A 20,626-nucleotide genomic window follows, 5' to 3' on the forward strand; every position below is an offset into this window, starting at 1 on the left:
ACCAAGACTGTGCTTCAAGGCGGATCGAAGAATGCGCACAGTGAGAAATTTGCGCCATGAGAGAATATGACCAAAATGAATTGCGCTGCTGTTTTGTCCGTTTGGCCAACACAATCCCGGGCTCCCAAATTTGGTCATCCATGCTGGAGTCATGTGCTTTTGGGGGTACAAACTAGGGCCCGGCCGATTAATAGGCTGCCGATTATATTCGGCCGATTATTGGCCTGCAAACATCAGCCAAAACAATCGATCAATTGGGCCAAAAGGCCGATTATTTTCCCCTTAAAACGTTATTGAAGAAAACTGAAGTTTCCCACGCTATGAAAGTACCCCGAATGCACCATTTTGCTTAGCAACTAGCAAGTGTGTAGCGTATGTTATTCTGTTGTCCCTAAGCGTCCTTTAAGCTGTTTAATGGCACCGAAGTTGGAGTTAACTGTAAAAGTAAATACATGTTCCACTGTATATTTAAGTATAAAACACGCTTTGCTTTTAAGACATCGCTAGTCTAGCGTTAACAGGAAGTTAGCAAATGCTAACAGGAAGTTAGCATCGACTTCGGGAGTGTTTTACCTTCAAATACCGAATTTCCACACACAAATCTTGTGGGAAATTATACCCACAGATGATAGAACACCACTCAAAGACACAAATTTTTCCCAATGAGTGAAAAACTAGTTATTATAATAGAATTCAATCGCAATTTTCTTCTGTACTCACTTTAAGTGTGTACGCCAGGCACCACACTGCCCCCAAGAGGCCAAAACACACAGGAGCAGTCAGTATTTGTCGTTGCTATTATTTTAGTTTATTCTATTCTTATTTCACTTTTTTATTTTTATTTTGTCATTGTCCTTTCAAGTTATGTTATAAAGTTGATATTTCAAGGATTCAAACACTTTTTTTTCTCAAAATTTAAGGATGCAAACATCCAAGGATTTTATTTATTTTTTGTCTGAACACATTTTTCCACGACATGGCACGAAATACAATTCCCGAGGTCGCAGGTTAGCCCAGTAAGTCCTAATATTCTGCCAATAATCGGTATCGGCATCTGCCTTAAAAAAATACATATCGGTCGGGCCCTTGTACAAACAAACAAGTGCAGAGTTTTTAACAACCATCTAAAGTTACAAGAATGTGTCCAGAGGGATGAGGCGCGTGTGTGTGGGATGAATTTTTGACTTCATAACTGGGTCAGCAGACGTTTGTTTGTTTTTGTGCGCATGACAGCATTCCCAACTTTTGTGTTGACATGTGTATGTGGGATGAGAAAGGTGAGCAGGAGGCCAAGTGAGCCTTTCAGGTGGAATCAAAACATGATTGTATTGGTCGAAAAGGTCAACTGTATACTTGGACGGTATCAGACTGGTGGTGATGACCCTTTGCTGCATATCTCTGAGGTATTGAGCAGGCACACTCTAATGGCTTTGATATATGGACTACAGGACTCCCTGAAGAGGTCAATACCACGGCACTTTGTCTCTATGAGGAATGACCCTCTCAAGCTCCATTTAGAAGCTTTATATCTGCCGGAAATACTTCAGGCCGGCCGTAGTACCTGAAAGCTAATCACTGGTGACTTTGCATTAGGGACAACATCACCACATCCAGGCACTTTGACAGATAGTTTTCTTTTATATATTCTATTATAATATTGATTCATTCATACGTAAATACATCACTGCTTATATTTATTTGGTTGTGTGCATGCAGCATGCTGATGTTTTGTCATTCAAACACAAGACTATGAGGCAGATATGATTGGGCCATAAGAACTCTTCCTGGCAACTAGTGAACAGCGCAAAAAATATTGCAATTTTTTTGCTGGATAAGTCTACATTATTATTATTATTATTATTATTATTAAAATATTCATTAATAATAATAATAATAATAATAATAATAATAAATAATAATATAAAATATTCATAAATAATAATAATAATAATAATTTTAAAATACTCAATTATTCTGTCAATTAATTGATGAACTAGTGAATAGCCCAAAAAATATTGCCTTTTTTTTTGCTGGATAAGTATACGTTATTATTATTATTATTATTATTATTATTATTATTATTAAGATATTCATAAATATTAATAATAATAATAATAATAATAATAATAATAATATAAAATATTCATTAATAATAATAATAATAATAATAATAATAATAATTTTAAAATACTCAATTATTCTGTCAATTAATTGATGAACTAGTGAACAGCCCAAAAAATATTGCAATTTTTTTTCCTGGATAAGTATACATTATCCATCCATCCATCCATCCATCCATCCATTTTCTTGACCGCTTATTCCTCACAAGGGTCGCGGGGGGTGCTGGAGCCCATCTCAGCTGGCTTTGGGCAGTATGCGGGGGACACCCTGGACTGGTTGCCAGCCAATCGCAGTTATAAGGCCTAATGAATCATTTTTGTTGTTCGTGCAATTGATAACATTGTTATATTTGAAAAGACGCTACAGACTGTTCTTCTGGTTTGTAGCATAACATCCCGTCACATTTTTTTTTTTCATATAACATGCCACTGAAACGGATGATAACGAATGAAATAATATGTAATTACATATTCTACATTGCGAATCATTGTCCTGCTCATTTAAATCATTAGTTTTGGCGTTAAAAGCACATTGCAGAAGAGTTCGACGTTGTGGGAAGAGGAACGAGACTAATTGAACGGCGGCTGAAAGAAGTCACTTAAGATGACTCAAATTAGCAGGGCAATGACTCTGTGGCTTGCAAGTGTTTCATCATTATGTAATGAAATGGCGAGTGACTCACTGTGTTTATTAATACAAGAGACCCAGCAACACATTTTTTTTGATTAATCGGAAAACTGTCGAGAGTCGTCCGTCGCAGATTAATAGCGAAATCGCAGCACGTGAAGGAAAACCGTAGGCCCTTATTCCGGCCAACTTTGCAGTCCATTCGAAGGATATTGATTTAGCACTAACCTTTGGTGTGAAATATCAAAGAGGCCAAATACTGTTTCTGAATGTCGAGTGTAATTGGAATGAGCAGATGCTGCAGTATTAACAACACACTTCTTGTGCTATTTTTCTCCTACCTTCCCCATTCAATCCCCTGCTTCCTTTCATTTTTCCTGCACGGGTTCATCACTTTTCCTCTCCATTGTCCCCTCCATTCTCTCACTCACCTTTACCCACCCTTACCCTATCCCCCCCCCCCCCCCCCCCCTCCCACTTTCACTTTTACAGACTCCGTATTCTGCATTGTGGCTTGCGCTGAGTGATTAAGTGGATGCCCTTCAAGCCATGGAGGAGATGGACAGTAAACCGTACCAGCCGCTGTCGAAGGGCCGCCATGAAATGGAGATGTCCTACACCAGTTCGTCTGACGAGAGCGAGGACGGTCACGCTCGCCATCGCTCGTACACCTCACGTGAAACCCTCCCCGACTACACGCACGAGCTGCGCCTCACGCTTGGCTCGCACCGTGAAAGACAGAACAACTACAGCCAAGCTCAGCCAGGTATCACATATCCGTATGCTCATTTATTGATGGAGGACCAAAACTGAAAAGTAAATAAATGAATACCGGTAAATAAATAACCAAATAAATAAAAGTGAATATAAAAATGTATATAACAATGTAATTCAAAAAATAAATACAAATGGAAATTAAAAAATATATATATATATACATATATGAGATTAAAAAAAATAAAATACATATAAAACTAAATGTGTAAATTAATACAAAAATAAACACAATTAAATATCAATTAATAAATTAACATTCATTTCATGCTGGAGACGCTCTGTCAGGATGAACTGTTATTCAAACGAGGGGGCGGGTCCTAAGTGTGTCTTGGGCGGAGCTCCGTTGCAAACTGCATTTCAATGGTCAAGTGAGCGGGTCGGCGAACGGAGCGTTTGCAGCATAAAATAAATACATGTGAGAGCAGAGCATTTTTATTTTTTGATTGATATTTAATTTTACTTATAGATTTACTTTTGTGTTTATTTCCACATTTATTTTTATATATTTTTTTAGTTTTTTTTAGTTTTTTATTTTATTTTTTTCCCTTTTAAAAAATAAAATAAAATTGATTTTTAATTTTTTATATCTATTTAAATTTGTTTTTTGTATTTAACTTTTGAATTAAATTTTTATATCAGTTTTTATTTATTTATGTATTTATTTTTTATTTTTATTTTGGCAGTTTGGGTCTTCCATATTTATTTATAAATGCACCTTCAAAGCTTCACAGAAGCGACTCAAGAGGCAGTCAAAGACCCACACGTGTGCCCACGCACGCGCACACACACAGGTTTATATAAAAGGGCCTATGTGAATTACCTATTACAGTCTACAATGAGCCAGAAGGACAGTTGGAGGCAGCCAATTACCTCTCCTGCAAGGAGGTGATATTTCCCTCCTACAGCTAAACTGGGTCAGCCCCGAACCTCTTTGGCCTCACCTGGGGTGGAACGCCACCCTTCATTACACACACAGACACACGCACACACACATGAGCTAACGCTGACGCATACACACTAAGAAATTCTTCCCTGCCGGTGACAGGAGGAGAAATGGGCCAGAGCGTGCTGTGATGGATGGCCTTTATGCGGGTCATGTATGGTGTTAAGAGAGAAGCCGCACCTCATCAGGACTGCGGCGCTGCGCGGGCTTCGCCGTGATCAATAGGCGCACTTCCTGCCACCCGAACGTCCTGCTTTTCGGCAAGACCGTCACGGCATGCTAACAAGCAAACGTTATCCACCCGTGACCGAAGCAAGCCAAGAAATTCATGTGATTTCACGTTTTAAATACCGCCTACTTATGGATTTTCACCAACGTTTAACAACTAGGGATGTCACGATAAGGGCAATATCGTGATGTTAAAACTGCCACAATATCGTCGTCGTCATGTTCACAATATTTAAAAGGAATACATCTGTTAACTCATTTACTCCCAATAATGTATAAATACGTCTTTTTAATGCTCTAAGTGTCCCAAAGACGTATTTATAGATTTTTTTATTTTTTATTTTATTTAATTTTTTTATGCTAGAGCATACAGAAGGCTTTGATGTAGCCTCTCAACTGCAAAGAACGGTTGCAGAAATGGTAGTTATTACACAAACGGCCAGCAGGTGGCAGCAGAGCAAAGGAGATCAACCAGGGCCATGTAGAAAAATAGCTCAACTTACAATTTTAAATAGATTTGTGAGAACTGATGAAACTTAGCTCTCTTCTAATGATAATTGCTGCAAAACGGAAACAGATAGAAACATACTTTTTTTTTCCTGATGAGAGAAGAGACTTTAATCTTACTTTTGGTAGTTTCCATGCTTTTATAGTCATAGAACACAATATTCTGTGGGCCTTTCAAAATCAGTCAAAATACAGTAAAACAGCCGGGAGAGAACGGGATTGCGAAATGTGAAAATGGCGGCGAGTGAATGAGTTAAAAAGGTCAGGTTGATGTCCATTTGTGCAGTTCTAACACCCTCTAGTGGCTATTTTATTAGTGCAATTTAATTTTCATTAGGGATGTTTTGGCCTTCTACGTTTAAAATCTATGCTAATTGTCAGATGAAGGGGAACCGAATTTGCTTGTGAAGCGATCGATGTGTGCTTGCATTAGCAAGTAAGAGCCTCACTGTTGTTATTAGAGATTGTAGGTGGTTTATAAGCATTGCTATTATGTACAAAAGCACAATATTGTGCTATTATTTTTTTTTTTAGTATGAGCTCTTTTTTTTTTTTTTTTATTTACAATATTGTGATCTTTTTTAAATATCGCCAAAGCCCCCCCACAATATCGTGATAATTACCGTATCGTGATGTTTGGATATCGTTACATCCCTAGTAATTAGTCATTAGTGTACCATATGATAGTGATGACATGCACCTCATCATATGGTCGGGTGCAAACGATCCCCCTAACGCAGCCTCTCAAATGTCAATGATGGCTGGTAATATGAAGCACATCTGTTCGTCTTTGGGCAACAGAGTTATATAAAGTAGAGCCTGCCGAAGTAACCAACTGTTAAGGGAAGGGGGACATCGCCTCCAGTGACATTTTTAATGGATGACAGAGATCAGCCAATTCATCTCATTCCCAAAGCATATTATTCACATTTCCTGTCATGTATGAGTCTGCTTTTCTTTTCTGTTCCTTTTTCTATTTCCTTTACAGTAGACGGTAATTTTGACCGTTAAAAAAGTATTTTACTCAATTTTTTTTCTAGTTTCTCCCCAATTTAGTCTGACATCCAACGAATTAAAATATCAAGCAAAGATAATCTAAGTAAATACGATTCCTGGCCATGTGTGAAAAACAGGGTGTCCCCCGCCTACTGCCCAAAGCCAGCTGAGATAGACTCCAGCACCCCCCGCGACCCTTGTAAGGAATAAGCAGTCAAGAAATTGGATGGATGGATGGACATGGCTTCGTGGTAGAGCGGTTATCTCCAAACCTGCAGGTTGTGGGTTCGATCCTCGAATTTGACCATGTAGCTCAAGTGTCCTTGAGCAAGATAATGAATCCAGATTTGCTCCCAGTGGACTTGGCAGTGCCTTGCGTGGCAGCAATGTCCATTGATGTATGTGTGGACAAAAGTAATAAGTTTATTACTCTGAGTCGGGTCCATTATTTTGAAAACAGCATCTTTTATAGAACACATGCATCATGTAAAGTATGTTCATCTTTCACTATGTTTCATCATAACTTTTTCATTTGCGCCATTAACGTTGTTCACTGATTGGCTGGAGGACAACATAAACATAAATATTGTTCTTGTGCTTATTGCGACACGTGTTAAATGAGGCCTAAGCAGACGAGTGTGTCATATTTAAACCGACTCCAGTTTCCTTCATTTGAATTATGGCAGCTGGACAGCAAGATGGTGCTATTTAGAGAGCTTTAAGTGAGTGAATCAAACATAATCAAGTGGAACAAGCCCTCCGCACATTCATTGTGGAAATTGCACTCTTGAACAAACAAAATGTAAATGTGATTGTCTCAGTTAGATCAAGGACTGAACTGAATATGATTTCTTTTTTTGCTTTATAACCAAATTCGATATAGCTTTTTTTTTCCCAATTCCAGAGGAAATGACTGCAAATACTTTCATTTATGGCAGTGCTTCTCAAATAGTGAGGCGGACCCCCCCAGGGGTGCACGAGGCTCCATCAAGGGGGGGTGCGTTTGACCTCGGGAAACATGCTTTTTTATTTAGATTTTTTTTTTTTTTTTACTGTCCTAGAATAAAGTGCAATTGCACCTCCACTACATTAGGGGGCAGTAGCGCTCTCATTATGGCAGGGAGCATTCGCTCGGTGGTGTAGGGGTTTTGTTTGCACTGAGCATGCGCGCTTTGCACACAGCAAAAAAACAAACAAAAAAAACCCCCCAAAAAATCAGCACAAATTATTTTATTTATTTTTGTTTTGCTGGTTAAAGTTATTTGAGTTAATGTTGGTGATCAGTTTGAATGCATTATTATTTATTGATTTTATCTAATTTTATTTTTCCGTATCATATGGTTTGATATGTTTATAGTTTAATTAAGAATTTAATTTTAGTTTTGAATTTCAGATGCACTTTAAATCTTTTATGTTACAGTTAATAAAGCTATTCTTTGTTGTAATTTGGTCCATATTTCTTTCTTTTTTTTTATTCTCTTATACATTAATACGGATACAGTGTTATGCAAGAGGTGTGCTTATAACAATTTTATAGACAAATGATACTATTTATAGTCGCGCGGGGAGGGGGGGGCGAGATGTTTTCTTCTTACACTCATGGCAGAAAAATAATTGAGAAGCACTGCACTATGTCAATTTAGGAACAAATAGTCTAAAAACAGAAGTACAAAATCATCCTTTCATCTGCAGTCTACATGTCTTCAGTAATTTTGGATTTCAGTTTGTGCCGCAATTTCGTTTAAATTACACCGACTCCACTTCTTCCACATGCGCATTCGAAACAACGGACAAAGCAGAGGAAGGAAGGAAGACATTTTACTCAGCTGCATCGAAATTATTCTTCATCTTAAAAAGAAGAAGAAGAAAAAAAGAATATCTCTATTGAATTGAATTGAATTGAGGTGTAACCGAAGAGCTAACACAGTTTATCTGATGTTCTCAGATAACGGGCTTGATTCTCGGGATTGGAGGGCGTTCGAATACCTGAAAGCATGCGAGGCTCAATTTTTCCCTCAGTCTGAGTCAATATTAATAAGGTTTGATCTTTATCTGATCTCCTCACCCCACCAAGGAGAATATAGATGAGATCAGTGCTCTGTTTGAGCAGCAGTTCAATACATCTCAAGTTCAATAACACACATCAGGTAGTCAAGAACAGGATGCGGCTGCATTGCAAATGCAGCCAGGAAAATCAAGGCTGGCGTTTTCACCCATCAAACTCCACTGAGTCTTCATAATTCTATTATATATTATATGATAATCTACATTCATTTTAATTTTCTTTTGTGTATTTGTGTGTGACTTTGGGGCCATTCCTCAAAAAAATGCAATTCTTCAAAAACTGAGTGAGAGGTAGATTCGCCAAAAAATTATACTTTAGAATATTATGACTCCAGTAAAAGTAAAAAGTAGTCCAAGTAATTACTTGACGATGAGTACAAAAATAAATAAATTAATTAAAAAGTACTCTGCAAAAAAAATAAAAATAAATAAAATAAGTACTGCAATCCTAATATTGGTCAATATAATCATAAAAAAAATCTTTATGCAAATAATAAAAAAATAATGAAAAAAATAAAAATGTTTTACTATTTTATTTCCACTTGATGATCACAAAGAGTACGATACAGTGGATATAAAAAGTCTGCACACCCCTGTTCAAATGCCAGACTTTTGTGATGGAAAAAAATGTGGAACCAAGATAAATAATTTCTAAACATTTTCCACCATCAATCTGACAATGTCACCTGTACAACTCAACTGAATTTTTAAACATCTTTTTGAGAGAAAATGTAAATAATAATACCGTATTTTCCACACTATAAGGCGCACCACATTATAAGGCGAATGAATGACATATTTTCAAACGTTTTTCCATCTATAAGGCGTTACAGTAGAGGCTGGGATTACGTTATGCATCCATTAGATGGTGCTGCGCTAAAGGGAATGTCAACAAAACAGTCAGATAGCTCAGTCAAACTTTATGCATAGATTACAAACCAGCTTTCTGACAACTCCATTCACTCCCAAAATGAATAAACAGCTGTTTTATGATTTTCTCTGAGGTAAAGTATTACTTTTAGCTAGCGATCCAAGATGGCGGGATCTTCCGCGCATGCGCGTCACCGATCGTGCAGGGTCACCGATAGCGTCTTGACAGCGAGACCTGTTGCGGCTCAATATTGATCCATATATAAGGCGCACCGGATTATAAGGCGCATGGTCAGCTTTTGAAAAAATTGAAGGCTTTTAGGTGCGCCTTATAGTCGTGAAAATACAGTAATAATAATATAATTGGTTTAACTGCTTATATTGGGATGTGCTCAGAAGTAACTAACACATTCTAATTACGTTGTTGACCAGATTTGTTTTTCTTAACATCAACGGGAGAGCACTTTAAGAGGTCAAAACTGCCCTGTAAGTACAACATATCCAAATAATTTGAGTAACAGAAACAGGGTACAGTGACAGAATCAGCGTCATGTTACTTCAACCTTTGTTGACCACATAATTTTGAAAGAACATCAATGAAATCGATGTACAGTATTATACTGATTTTTTTTACAAAAGCCTTCAGAAATAGAATAATGAAAGGACATGTGGAATTAGTTTCCTATTTGTAATAGCTTCTTTATGACTGGGAGAGTTTCGACATGATTTATGAATGTTTTTGTGTCAATTTCTGTCCCCAAAATTTCAGTGGGCAGGTTTGCTTCCTATACTTTGCTCAGTACTATCGAAATCTTTTTAATATGAGGCATGTATGTTCCCCAGTGCTTGGTTTGTCTATCAACACCTGGTCACCAAAGCCGCGCAAGCAAAGAACAAACAAGCCCACAGTATTAGAGGATTTGCTGTCTTCAAGCTCCCAATCTGTCTCCGCATCTCCCTTCCTGTAGATTTAGATTTCTGCAAGGCCGGTCAGATGAGGAGTCCGGACTTCGTCCATCAAGCGCAACAACAGCAGCAGCAGCAGCAGCAGCATCATCATCGTGACGAGGAGGAGGAAGCGTTATGCGTCGGACCCACCGCTCACATCCGCGGCCGCGGCTACTCGCTGGGCGTCGCTTCCGACGTGGACACCGAGCCGGAAGTGGAACCGTCGCCCGCTCACGGCCTGCAGCACATGTGGATGCGCGGTCTGAAGTCTGAGCAGAGCTCCTGCCTGACGAGCCGCGCCAACTCTGCCCTGTCTCTCACCGACACCGAGCATGACAGGAAATCTGAGCCCGATAATGGTGAGCGATAAAACCTCTTTTCACACTCGATAAGGAGATTGTCCATCAAAGCCAGAGGAGATAGAAAATTTCGCACAGCGCGGCGCACATTTGACGGCGCATTACCGCGCATGTAAGCAGTCTGAAAGCCAGCAACTTCTGTAATTTTCTCCATAACTGCATTTTCAATGCACCTTCACAGTTCGTATTGAATAGAATATAAATCCATTTTGAAACAATATGAAAACATCAAACACTTTTCTTGGCTTGAGTTATAGCCTTAAGCAATTATAAGACCGAAAGTCTGTTTTCCGAGTCTTGCTATTGCTTAAATTCGTCTTTCTTTGATGGCTCTTTTATGTGGTGAAATGATGAGTATTTGCTATTTGGTCATTCAGCCTCAGCTTGCACCCTAAACCGAGGGAGGATTTTTTTTTAGCAGTCTAATAATGAACACCCACTTCAGATGGTTTGGAGAGGATCGGCTAGCCCCTGAAAACCTGAAACAGATTTGGCTCATTTTTTATTTTTTTTTGTTCAGGACTATTAACTCATTCACTCCCAGCCATTTTCACGTTCTATTGCGATAAAAACATGGAACCTACCAAAATAAAGATTATAGGGGTGTTAAAAAATATCGATTCGGCAATATATCGGGATATTACAGCACACAATTCTCGAATCGATTCGATAGGCAGCCAAATCGATTTTTTAACATCCATTTTTGATGGAAAAATATTCAAAAAACGTCTAACTTATATATTACATTAATGAAACATTAAGTCTTAATATTTTATTTCAACGCTGTTCAAACATGAAAAAATGTTACAACCTGTTTACAGTTATAAGACTGAAGTTTTCAGATCAATAAATAATAAATTTTCATACAAATCTTACAGTGTACATGTATAAGTTTACTGAATGATATTTTCTAAATCTGAGTAAAAAAAATCGCAACAATCCACTTAATACTTACTTACTTACTTACGTAAATTCATATCAGGATTAATCGGTATCAAATCGAATCGTGACCTATGAATCGGGAGACGGATCGAATCGTCAGGTACGAGGCAATTCACACCCATAAAAGATTAAAGTCTCTTCTTTCATCAGGAAAAAAGTATATTTGTATCTGTTTTTACATTTTGCATCAATTAGCAATAGAATTAGCTAAGTTTCATCATTATTCACAAACCTGTTGAAAATACTGGGAAAAGGAGCTTGTTGCAACATGGCCCTGCCTGATCTCATACTTTGCTGCCACCTGTTGGCCATTTTTTATTTTTTATTTTTTGGATAACTACCATTGCTTTAAGCGACCTCATCAGGTCAGAAACTGCATCAAAGCCTCCATAATGCTCCAGCATACAAAAACCTAAGAAAAAAACAAAACGTATAAATACGTTTTTGGAAGTGAATGAGTTAATCATTAGATCATGCGTCTTCAGTAACTTGGCGACTGTCGGCAGCTGACATTTGTCTCCGAGGGAGGGCTTCATCCAGGAAGGAGAGAGAGAGAGAGAGAGAGAGAGAGACGTTGCGAGGTTAAGGTAAAGAAACGAGTCCAACTTGGAAAAGGAGTTTGGAATTGAGCCAGCTATCTGTCTCGCACTGGCGGGCTTGGCTCCCCGCAGATGGAGAGTTAGTTAGAGGTGCGGCGCAAACAAAGACGGAGCTCTCCAACTCCTCCCCAAGGGCACTGCCTGTTTATGTGCTGCGAAAAAAGTGGAACATATTCAGTAGGCTGAGGATAACATAAAGGAAGAGGCTGAAAATGATGAAGAGGATGGGAAAAAATGTAGAGACAGTGTGAACAAAAAATGCTAATGAGATAATACAAATGGTAATGTAATGGTATAACTAGAATGTGAATGCAAAGAATGAGGGGTTGATGGGGAAAATAGGTAAAAAGGGGGAAACTATGTTAAGCAAAGAGGGCTGAAGTGGAGTGGAATAAGACGGAAATTACGCAGGAAGTGTTTTTTAGGGCGTGCTTGTTGTTGTTTGGGATGCACCCAGAGGTGCACTTTAATGACAGCCTGATTGGAAATGGAGTTGGCCTAATGCAAAATCACACAGCGGAAGAGGAGCGAACGAGAGGGAGGGAGTGGAAGTGCTCGGCGCGTTACACGGTAATCAATTTGTGATGGCTGTGTGCATATGGACCAAAAAAAAAAAAAATTATCATTTGAGATGAGTCCCCGCCATCTTTATCCGGGGTCAAAAAGAGGAGAATGACAGATAGGCATGCAGGAGCTCAACTTGTGAACGTCACATGACAGGTGAGCTGTGATTGGTCAGCCGAGCCCTTGTGATGTCATTTTCAGTCGACAGCAAGTTGCAAAATGTGTTTTTAAAAGGTACCAATTGTACGTGAAAAATAATGAAAGTATCAAATTAATTGTAGACAAAATATGAACTTTTCATTGCTGTAATGCTGTGGTGTCCAAACTACGGCCCGGGGGCCATTTTCGGCCCGCCGTCCATTTTTCAGTGGCCCGCGGCATATGCTAAAAATGTCATTTGACTCAGTTAAAATATTTATAATACATTTAATTTTAATACAAGTGCGATTAAAGGTTATTTTAGTTTACGAAAACTAACTAAATAACTACAACTAAAATCCAAAAAACAATTTCCTTAACAAAACAAAAAAAAACAAAAAACGAAAATACTTTATAAAAAACGAAAACTAACTGAAATTACACTTTATGTTTCCAAAACTAACTAAATATAAACTATAATTGCAGCAAAAATTTCCTTCGTTTTAGTCTTTGGTAAATTAATTTAATACATGAGACTTTGCGGATGACTTTAAATGTAATTTTGAGTAGGTTTATTTTGATCTAAACCAGAATAATGACATTTGAAAGTATGTCACATAAAAGTGACATCATCTAGCAGCAACCAATAGAAAAGCACCTTCCGATGACTTCGCTCCAATGGTGTTTTTTAAAAACCATGAAAGCTGGTTTATGTGTGGATTTCATGTGTCACGGGAAGGACTAAATGTCCAGCAGCGACTTCCTGAACCCGACACGCACGTTCAATCCCTTCCTTCTGTTTCCTTTGACTCATACTTTTAGCCCCGCCCCGCTCTTGAATTGCTATCTGTTACTCGGCAACCTTTATTTCCTCTGCTCTCATTCATTCTCATCCACTTCCTGTCCATCCCACTGTGACACGTGGCCAGGTGTGTCCATGCGTGGAATCCTCTAATAGGAAATACATTATGGATGTCACACTTCTCTCCAAAACAAAGTTTAATACGCTGCCCTGTTTGCGTTGATAATAAAAGAGCCACTTGCTAAAAAAATATTTTGTTGTACAGCTTACATTGCTGCCTAAACGAAAGTGCATTTTAAGTCTGACAGACCTTGCTCTCCCTTTGTCTTCAAAGCACGACCCCCCCTCCCAAATCCATTAATGATGTCAGCTTAAAACTGGCAGAAATCCATTTGGTCTTCGTCTGATTGAAGGTGGCAAGTAAATTTTGTCAGTGAATGTGTTGTCGGTGCATGTCTTAAGAGGAAAATAGAGGAGACAAAGGGAAAGATTTCGTTTTAAAATTCAATACATGCCTGCCTGCGTTCATTTGGGGAAAAAACAAAACAAAACAAAACAAAACAAAACTTTTTTTTCTGACAAATTTTTTGGGGGAGCTTTGTTTTTTTGAGTAATATTTTTTCTGTTTTTCTGAATATTTTTTTCGGTTTTACTGAATTTTTTTTTTCTGTCATAAAATAAATAAATAAAATATTCAGAAAAACATAAAAAAAAAAAATACTCAGAAAAACGGAAGTCGGGGCTCTGTTTTTTGGAATAATTTCTTTTTCTATTTTTTTTTTAATAATGTTTTTTCCCCCTGTTTTTCTGAGTAATCCCCCCCCCCCCCCCCCTGTTTTTCGGAGTAATATTTTTTTTTCTTTCTGTTTTTTAGAATAATTTTTTTTATGACAAAAAAAATAAAAATATTCAGAAAAACAACAACAAAAAAATTACTAAATAAAACAAAGCTCCCAAAAACATTCGTCAGAAAAACAGGAGATTACTATTTTTTATTTCAAGTGAATGCAATACGCTTCCGTAGCATTCTTTTATGTATATGTGATCTAAAAAAAAAAAATGTGTAGCTATGTGTGTTTGTGCTTTGGGGGATTGTATGTCCAAGTGTGAAACCTCCCTTGAGGATGGCTGTCGGCATTCCAGAGCATCAGTCAAGCCTGCTGGAAAACTCGTGAAAATATCAACCTCTCCGTATTGATGACAAAGAGTGCAACGTTAGAGTCGAGGAGATTGGCAGTACAAAAGACAAAATAAGGTTCAGCCGGAGTTTATCACAGACACTCTCACGGGCACACGCACTCGGCACACGCAGCGTTACGACCAGAGGAAAGCCCACGAGCCTTTTTGTTGAACCGTCAGATTTGGGTTGGACCGCGATTCATTTGGGTCCGACAACAATTCAACCACCACATCTGTTCACTTTACAATGAACCCTTTGGGCGACTCATTTAAATATTTGCTACTTAAAAATAAAAATCTATGCACATTTTTATTTCATGAACATTTTAAGTGAAGTTTTTAAGTTAACTTAACTCATTTGCTCCCAATAACGTGTAAATACATTTTTTTTTGTTTTAAGTGTCCCAATGACGTATTTATACGTTTTTTTTATTGTTTTTTTTTTATGCTAGAGCGTACAGAAGGCTTTGATGCAGCCTCTCAACTGCAAAGAACGGTTGCAGAAATGGTAGTTATTACACAAACGGCCAGGAGGTGGCAGCAGAGCAAAGGAGCTCAACCAGGGCCATGTAGAAAAAAAAGCGAAATTACTTTCAATTTGAAATAGATTTGTGAAAAATTATGAAACTTAGCTCTCTTCTAATGCTAATCGCTGCAAAACGGAAACGATGGAGACATGCTTTTTTTTTTCCTGATGAAAGAAGAGACTTTAATCTTTCTTTTGATAGGTTCCATGCTTTTATAGCAATAGAACACAATATTCTGTGGGCCTTGCAAAATCAGTCAAAATCCAGTAAAACAGCAAACGGGGTTGCTTCTGTGAAAATGGCGGCGAGTGAGTGAGTTAATCAATGGTATGCATTATATAATGACACCATTTCTTACTAATCCTATCAAATTGGGTCCCTTGCTCAAAGAAATGAATACATATTTAGGATGAATTGATTACTTGGAATAGAAAGTTTTTCTTCAGTCACATTTGAGTACTGGTACATTTATGACTTGAAGAAAACACATCGCGCACACACTTACATGAAAGGCACATTCTTGAATTTTACTTCTCTTTGATCAATGCTCGATGAAACATTATTATTATTATTCATTATTCTTTACCAGCGGTACATATAAGTCGCTACAGTAGAGGCTGGGGTTACGTTATGCATCCATTAGATGGTGCTGCGCTAAAGGGAATGTCAACAAAACAGTCAGATAGGTCAGTCAAACTTGATTAATCGATTACAAACCAGCTTTCTGACAACTCCATTCACTCCCAAATTGAATAAACAGCTGTTTTGTTATTTTCTCTGAGCTAAAGTATTAGTATTAGCTAGCTATCCAAGATGGCGGGATCTTTTATATATAATATTGATCCATATATAAGGCGCACTGGATTATAAGGCGCATGGTCAGCTTTTGAAAAAAATTGAAGGCTTTTAGGTGCGCTTATAGTGCGGAAAATACGGTACATTTGATTTACATGTACATTGGGTGACAAAAAAAATAAAAGGTTCACCAACATGATTATAATATAATTTCTACGTATGTACAGTACAGGCCAATGCAGCATAATTTGGCTCTGCCTTCATCCACAGTCGCTCATTGCAGCAGACAGCGACTCTGATTGAAATCCTTGAATAGACACGAATGACAGACAGTGTCTGCAAGATGCTACGAAAATAAAAATAGCACCAAAGCGAGGCAAATTTGGGAAAGAAAACCCAAGAAATTCCTTCCATCTGTAAAAGACAAACGACTGCCACACATCACTGAAGTGCATATCAATGGCGATAGTTTGACGTGAGAGGCGATATTTGACGCTAGTGGATTGAAACGGCGAGATGTGGGAGAAAAAACCCCCCCCACGACTTCCGGAATGTGGGTTACAGCTTGGGGTGGGAACCTCTGGCTACCTCATGATACGATACGATATGCGATGCAAGGCTCACGATAACGATTATCTCATGATATGACGATACCACGATTATCGATGTATTGCTCAGGTAATAAATCCACGATAATATATGCTAAAACTAATAAAAAATAATAATAATAATAATAATAAGCTAAATTAAATCACAATAAAATAAATATCAATAAATAATAAAAATAAAAAATGATAAATAAATATAAATAATATAAATACATAATATAACAAATGTCTATAATATATGTAAAATATAAGTCATAATAATAATAATAATAATAATAATAAATAAAAATAAATAATAATAATAATAATAATAAATAAAAATAAATAATATATATAATAATAATAATTTAAAAAATTAAGCTTATGAGTCTTCTTCGCCTGAAGACTTCTGTCCATTTTCCCACCACTCTTATGAGGCACTCCCCCTAGTGGCCCGCCCAGTAATTGGTCAATAAGTCATGAAGAATGGAGCCGTTATAGTGGCTGGTTATTAACTCCAAATATCGCGATACTTGCGTAGACGTATCGATAATCTATCAGGAGACAAAGTATCACGATTTATCGGGATATCGATATATCGTCACACTCCTAGTTAGAGCATTCCCAAAATGCGAATGAAGTGACCAGTTTTTCCATTCTTCGTTCCCTCGAGGCCAATGTCTATCTTTATGGACTCGCCTTTTGTTCTCTTCTCTTTGGGCTGACACCTTGGCACGGCGCGGACGCCCTCCTGGCATGAACACACTGTTCTTTGTATGCCTCTTCCGCCGAGCAGTGAGATTATAAAACACCTGCGAATCCCGTCAAACGAAAGGATCTCTCAAATATCAACGCAATTACCTCGGTTCGCGTAAGCACTTAATTCGGATTGGCTTCCGCCTCCGTTATTTTTCTTCTCAAAACTTGACTTCCCCCTCGTATTTGCTTGATCCTGCCAAATGAACCTACTCGATATGTTTTAGTGTTCCACTTCAGACGTCGATTGCAGATAATGGTCGGGTGTAAAAATTGGTTTTGAAATTGCTTCAGCTATTTACCATTCCCAGGTTAGCAATCACGGTCAAATGAGGGCAGTGGCGCTCAAAAAGCATTGGCTTATATTGACACGTTTCACGTCATGTCGTTTGTGTCGCCGAGTAAAAAAAGACGACAAATGAAAATGGACAAACTTGATTTTCTGCAAAAATCACTTGGAGACCACAATTTTAACATATATGCATTTATTTTAACTTATTTGCTCCCAATAACGTGTAAGTATGTTTTTTTAATGTTGTGTCCCAAAGACGTAATTATACGTTTTTTTGTTTTTGTTTTTTATGCTAGAGCATACAGAAGGCTTTGATGCAGCCTCTCAACTGCAAAGAACGGTTGCAGAAATGGTAGTTATTACACAAACGGCCAGCAGGTGGCAGCAGAGCAAAGGAGCTCAACCAGGGCCATGTAGAAAAAAAAGCTCAATTACTTACAATTTTAAATAGATTTGTGAAAACAGATGAAACTTAGCTCTCTTCTAATGCTAATTGCTGCAAGACGGAAACAGATAGAAACATACTTTTTTTTTCCTGATGAAAGAAAAGACTTTAATCTTTCTTTTGGTCTGTTCCATGCTTTTATAGCAATTGAACACAATATTCTGTGGGCCTTGCAAAATCAGTCAAAATCCAGTAAAACAGCGGAACTGCTTCTGTGAAAATGGCTGGGAGTGAATGAGTTAATTGCACTTTAAAGAATGTTTTGCCACATGTTCTTATTGCACGTAGTGATTTCTCAAACCATGTTCATTAGCAACAACAACAACAACATCAACCTATAACTAACTTCATGCTTATGGACAGCTGGAGCCTATCTCGGCTGACTTTGGACAAAAAGGTGGACTACACCCTGCAACAACACACAACTTTTCACAGTCACAGAAAAGGACCAGTAGAGCATCCCTGAATTAACGAACAGTATCTCAACATTTAAAAAAAAAAACAGTTAAATGTGAGCTTCACTGATATACAATCTGTGAACAAGCGTCAATCTAAATCTCTAAAACTCCTTAAAGCTATCGATTTGAGTCAGGCAGACACATAAACTCTGTAAGTATGTTAATAGCTCACAAATATGAGACTGTGAAACTGTTTATTGCAGAAAGTCGTCAACATTATTCACAAAAGAAAGCAATCTGAAAAAGACAGCTAAAGGAAAATAGAATGATCGTTCGAATAGTGAAAAGTTACTGGAATTGTAAAATAAGGGTTGACAATAATAATAAAAAAAAGCGTGTTATCGAGGTGAAACTTGTTACGCGAAATTAACCAAATATTCTAGGATGTATATACTGTATATATTTGAGCTGCTACAGGACTGTCTCAGAAAATTTTAATATTTTGATAAAGTCCATATTTTCTATAATCCAATTAAATAAGCAAAAATGCCATACATTCTGGATTCATTACAAATCAATTTATTATTTTAATATTGCAGGTTATGGTTTACAGCTTAAGAAAAGTCAAATATCATATCTCAAAAATATTAGAATATTTCCTCAGACCAAGTAAAAAAAAAAACATAATCAATAATATTAAAACAATAAAAGGCTTGCACTATTTCTGTTGATTTGTAATGAATCTAGAATGTATGGCATTTTTTGCTTATTTAATTGCATTACAGAAAATAATGGACTTTATCACAATATTCTAATTTTCCAAGACAGTCCTGTATAGGTAATTTCACCATGCAGGAACTTTAGCCTAGAACTAGGACCTTTTTCAGAATATTGCCATGTTCACACCCCAGAAACTCTCACAATAAAGCACATGGTAATTTTTTTGTTTTTTTGTTTGAGGATTCTTTGCCAGTTTGTGTCGTACTTTCTGAAAATTTGTGGTATGATGACCACTCTCAACATTTTATCTGCTGGAAAAGTCCACAGCTGTTTTTGTTGTGACTACAGTTTTAATTTGACATTTTTTATTTTTTTTTATTTTTTATTTTATAATGCTGGAGGACTGCCAGACAAAAAGCTACCACAGATGTGAATGGACAACAAAGTGCAACCTGCACTGTTTTTTTTTTGTTTGTTTTTTCTCCCTGAGGAAAAGTGCAGAGGAAATTGGAAGTGGCAGTCAGAAAAAGAAAGTTCACACCAAAATATCCATCCACGAGTTTTGACAAGTCCATGATGCATGCGCCCCTCAAAACAAATAAACTAAAATGGGGGACCAAAAATGGTTGAGTGGTTAGCACGTCCGCCTCCCAGTTCTGAGGACTCGGGTTCGAGTCCAGGCTCCGGCCTTCCTGGGTGGAGTTTGCATGTTCTCCCCGTGCCCGCGTGGGTCTTCTCCGGGTACTCCGGTCTCCTCCCACATTCCAAAGACATGCATGGCAGGTTAGTTGGGTGCCCCGAATTGTCGCTAGGTGTGCTTGTGAGTGTGGATGGTTGTTCGTCTCTGTGTGCCCTGCGATTGGCTGGCAACCAGTCCAGGGTGTAACCCCGCCTACTGCCTCTTCATTTCATTATTATTAGCCATTATGAGTTGGAGAAGGTTAGCTTAGGTTAGGTTAGGGAAAAGTAAAAAAAACCTAAACTGACCTTACAGTTCTAATGAGGCCACATACGGCTTAAACAGACAACACAAAGAAGCACTCAGACAAGCATTACCAATTAATGAACTCGTTAGTTAGTAGTCCGATTACGTGATACTATTTGGTGAAAAAAAGACAAGAGGAATACGCAGCATGTCAGTTGGGAATCTGATGTTCCCGATTTCACTTCTTTATGGCACAGAATGATTCCGACTACAGACTTCCTAATTAGACAGAGAGGGAATTACAAATATTTCATGTAAGCGCTCTTATCCGGAAATGTCAGATAAGTCTCGTTAAGCAGCGCGATTGAGAAGGATTTCACATGTTTCTCCCTCTTATGACATTTCGAAGACGTGATTCTTCTTTAGGGATAGACCAATTATCGGCGCCGATATTCAGCATTTTGAGAAACATCGGCATCGGCCATTTTGAAGAATCATATGGCCGATAATAGATCCT

The 20,626-nt window shown here is 37.8% G+C and overlaps 1 protein-coding gene across 2 annotated transcripts in view; it reads left to right on the top strand.

The window, feature by feature from the left end:
* The window catches only part of tenm1 (teneurin transmembrane protein 1), a 232,428-nt gene that overhangs the window by 17,865 nt on the left and 193,937 nt on the right, over window positions 1-20,626 (top strand). For both annotated transcript variants that reach the window (XM_077531385.1, XM_077531386.1), the window contains exons 2-3: window positions 3,241-3,514; window positions 10,102-10,440. In XM_077531385.1, the coding sequence (XP_077387511.1) occupies window positions 3,298-3,514; window positions 10,102-10,440 (556 nt within the window). In that variant the 5' untranslated portion in view covers window positions 3,241-3,297. The remainder of the gene's footprint in view (window positions 1-3,240; window positions 3,515-10,101; window positions 10,441-20,626) is intronic.

This window comes from Festucalex cinctus, chromosome 9, assembly GCF_051991245.1.
Source record: "Festucalex cinctus isolate MCC-2025b chromosome 9, RoL_Fcin_1.0, whole genome shotgun sequence".
Classification (NCBI taxonomy): domain Eukaryota; kingdom Metazoa; phylum Chordata; class Actinopteri; order Syngnathiformes; family Syngnathidae; genus Festucalex; species Festucalex cinctus.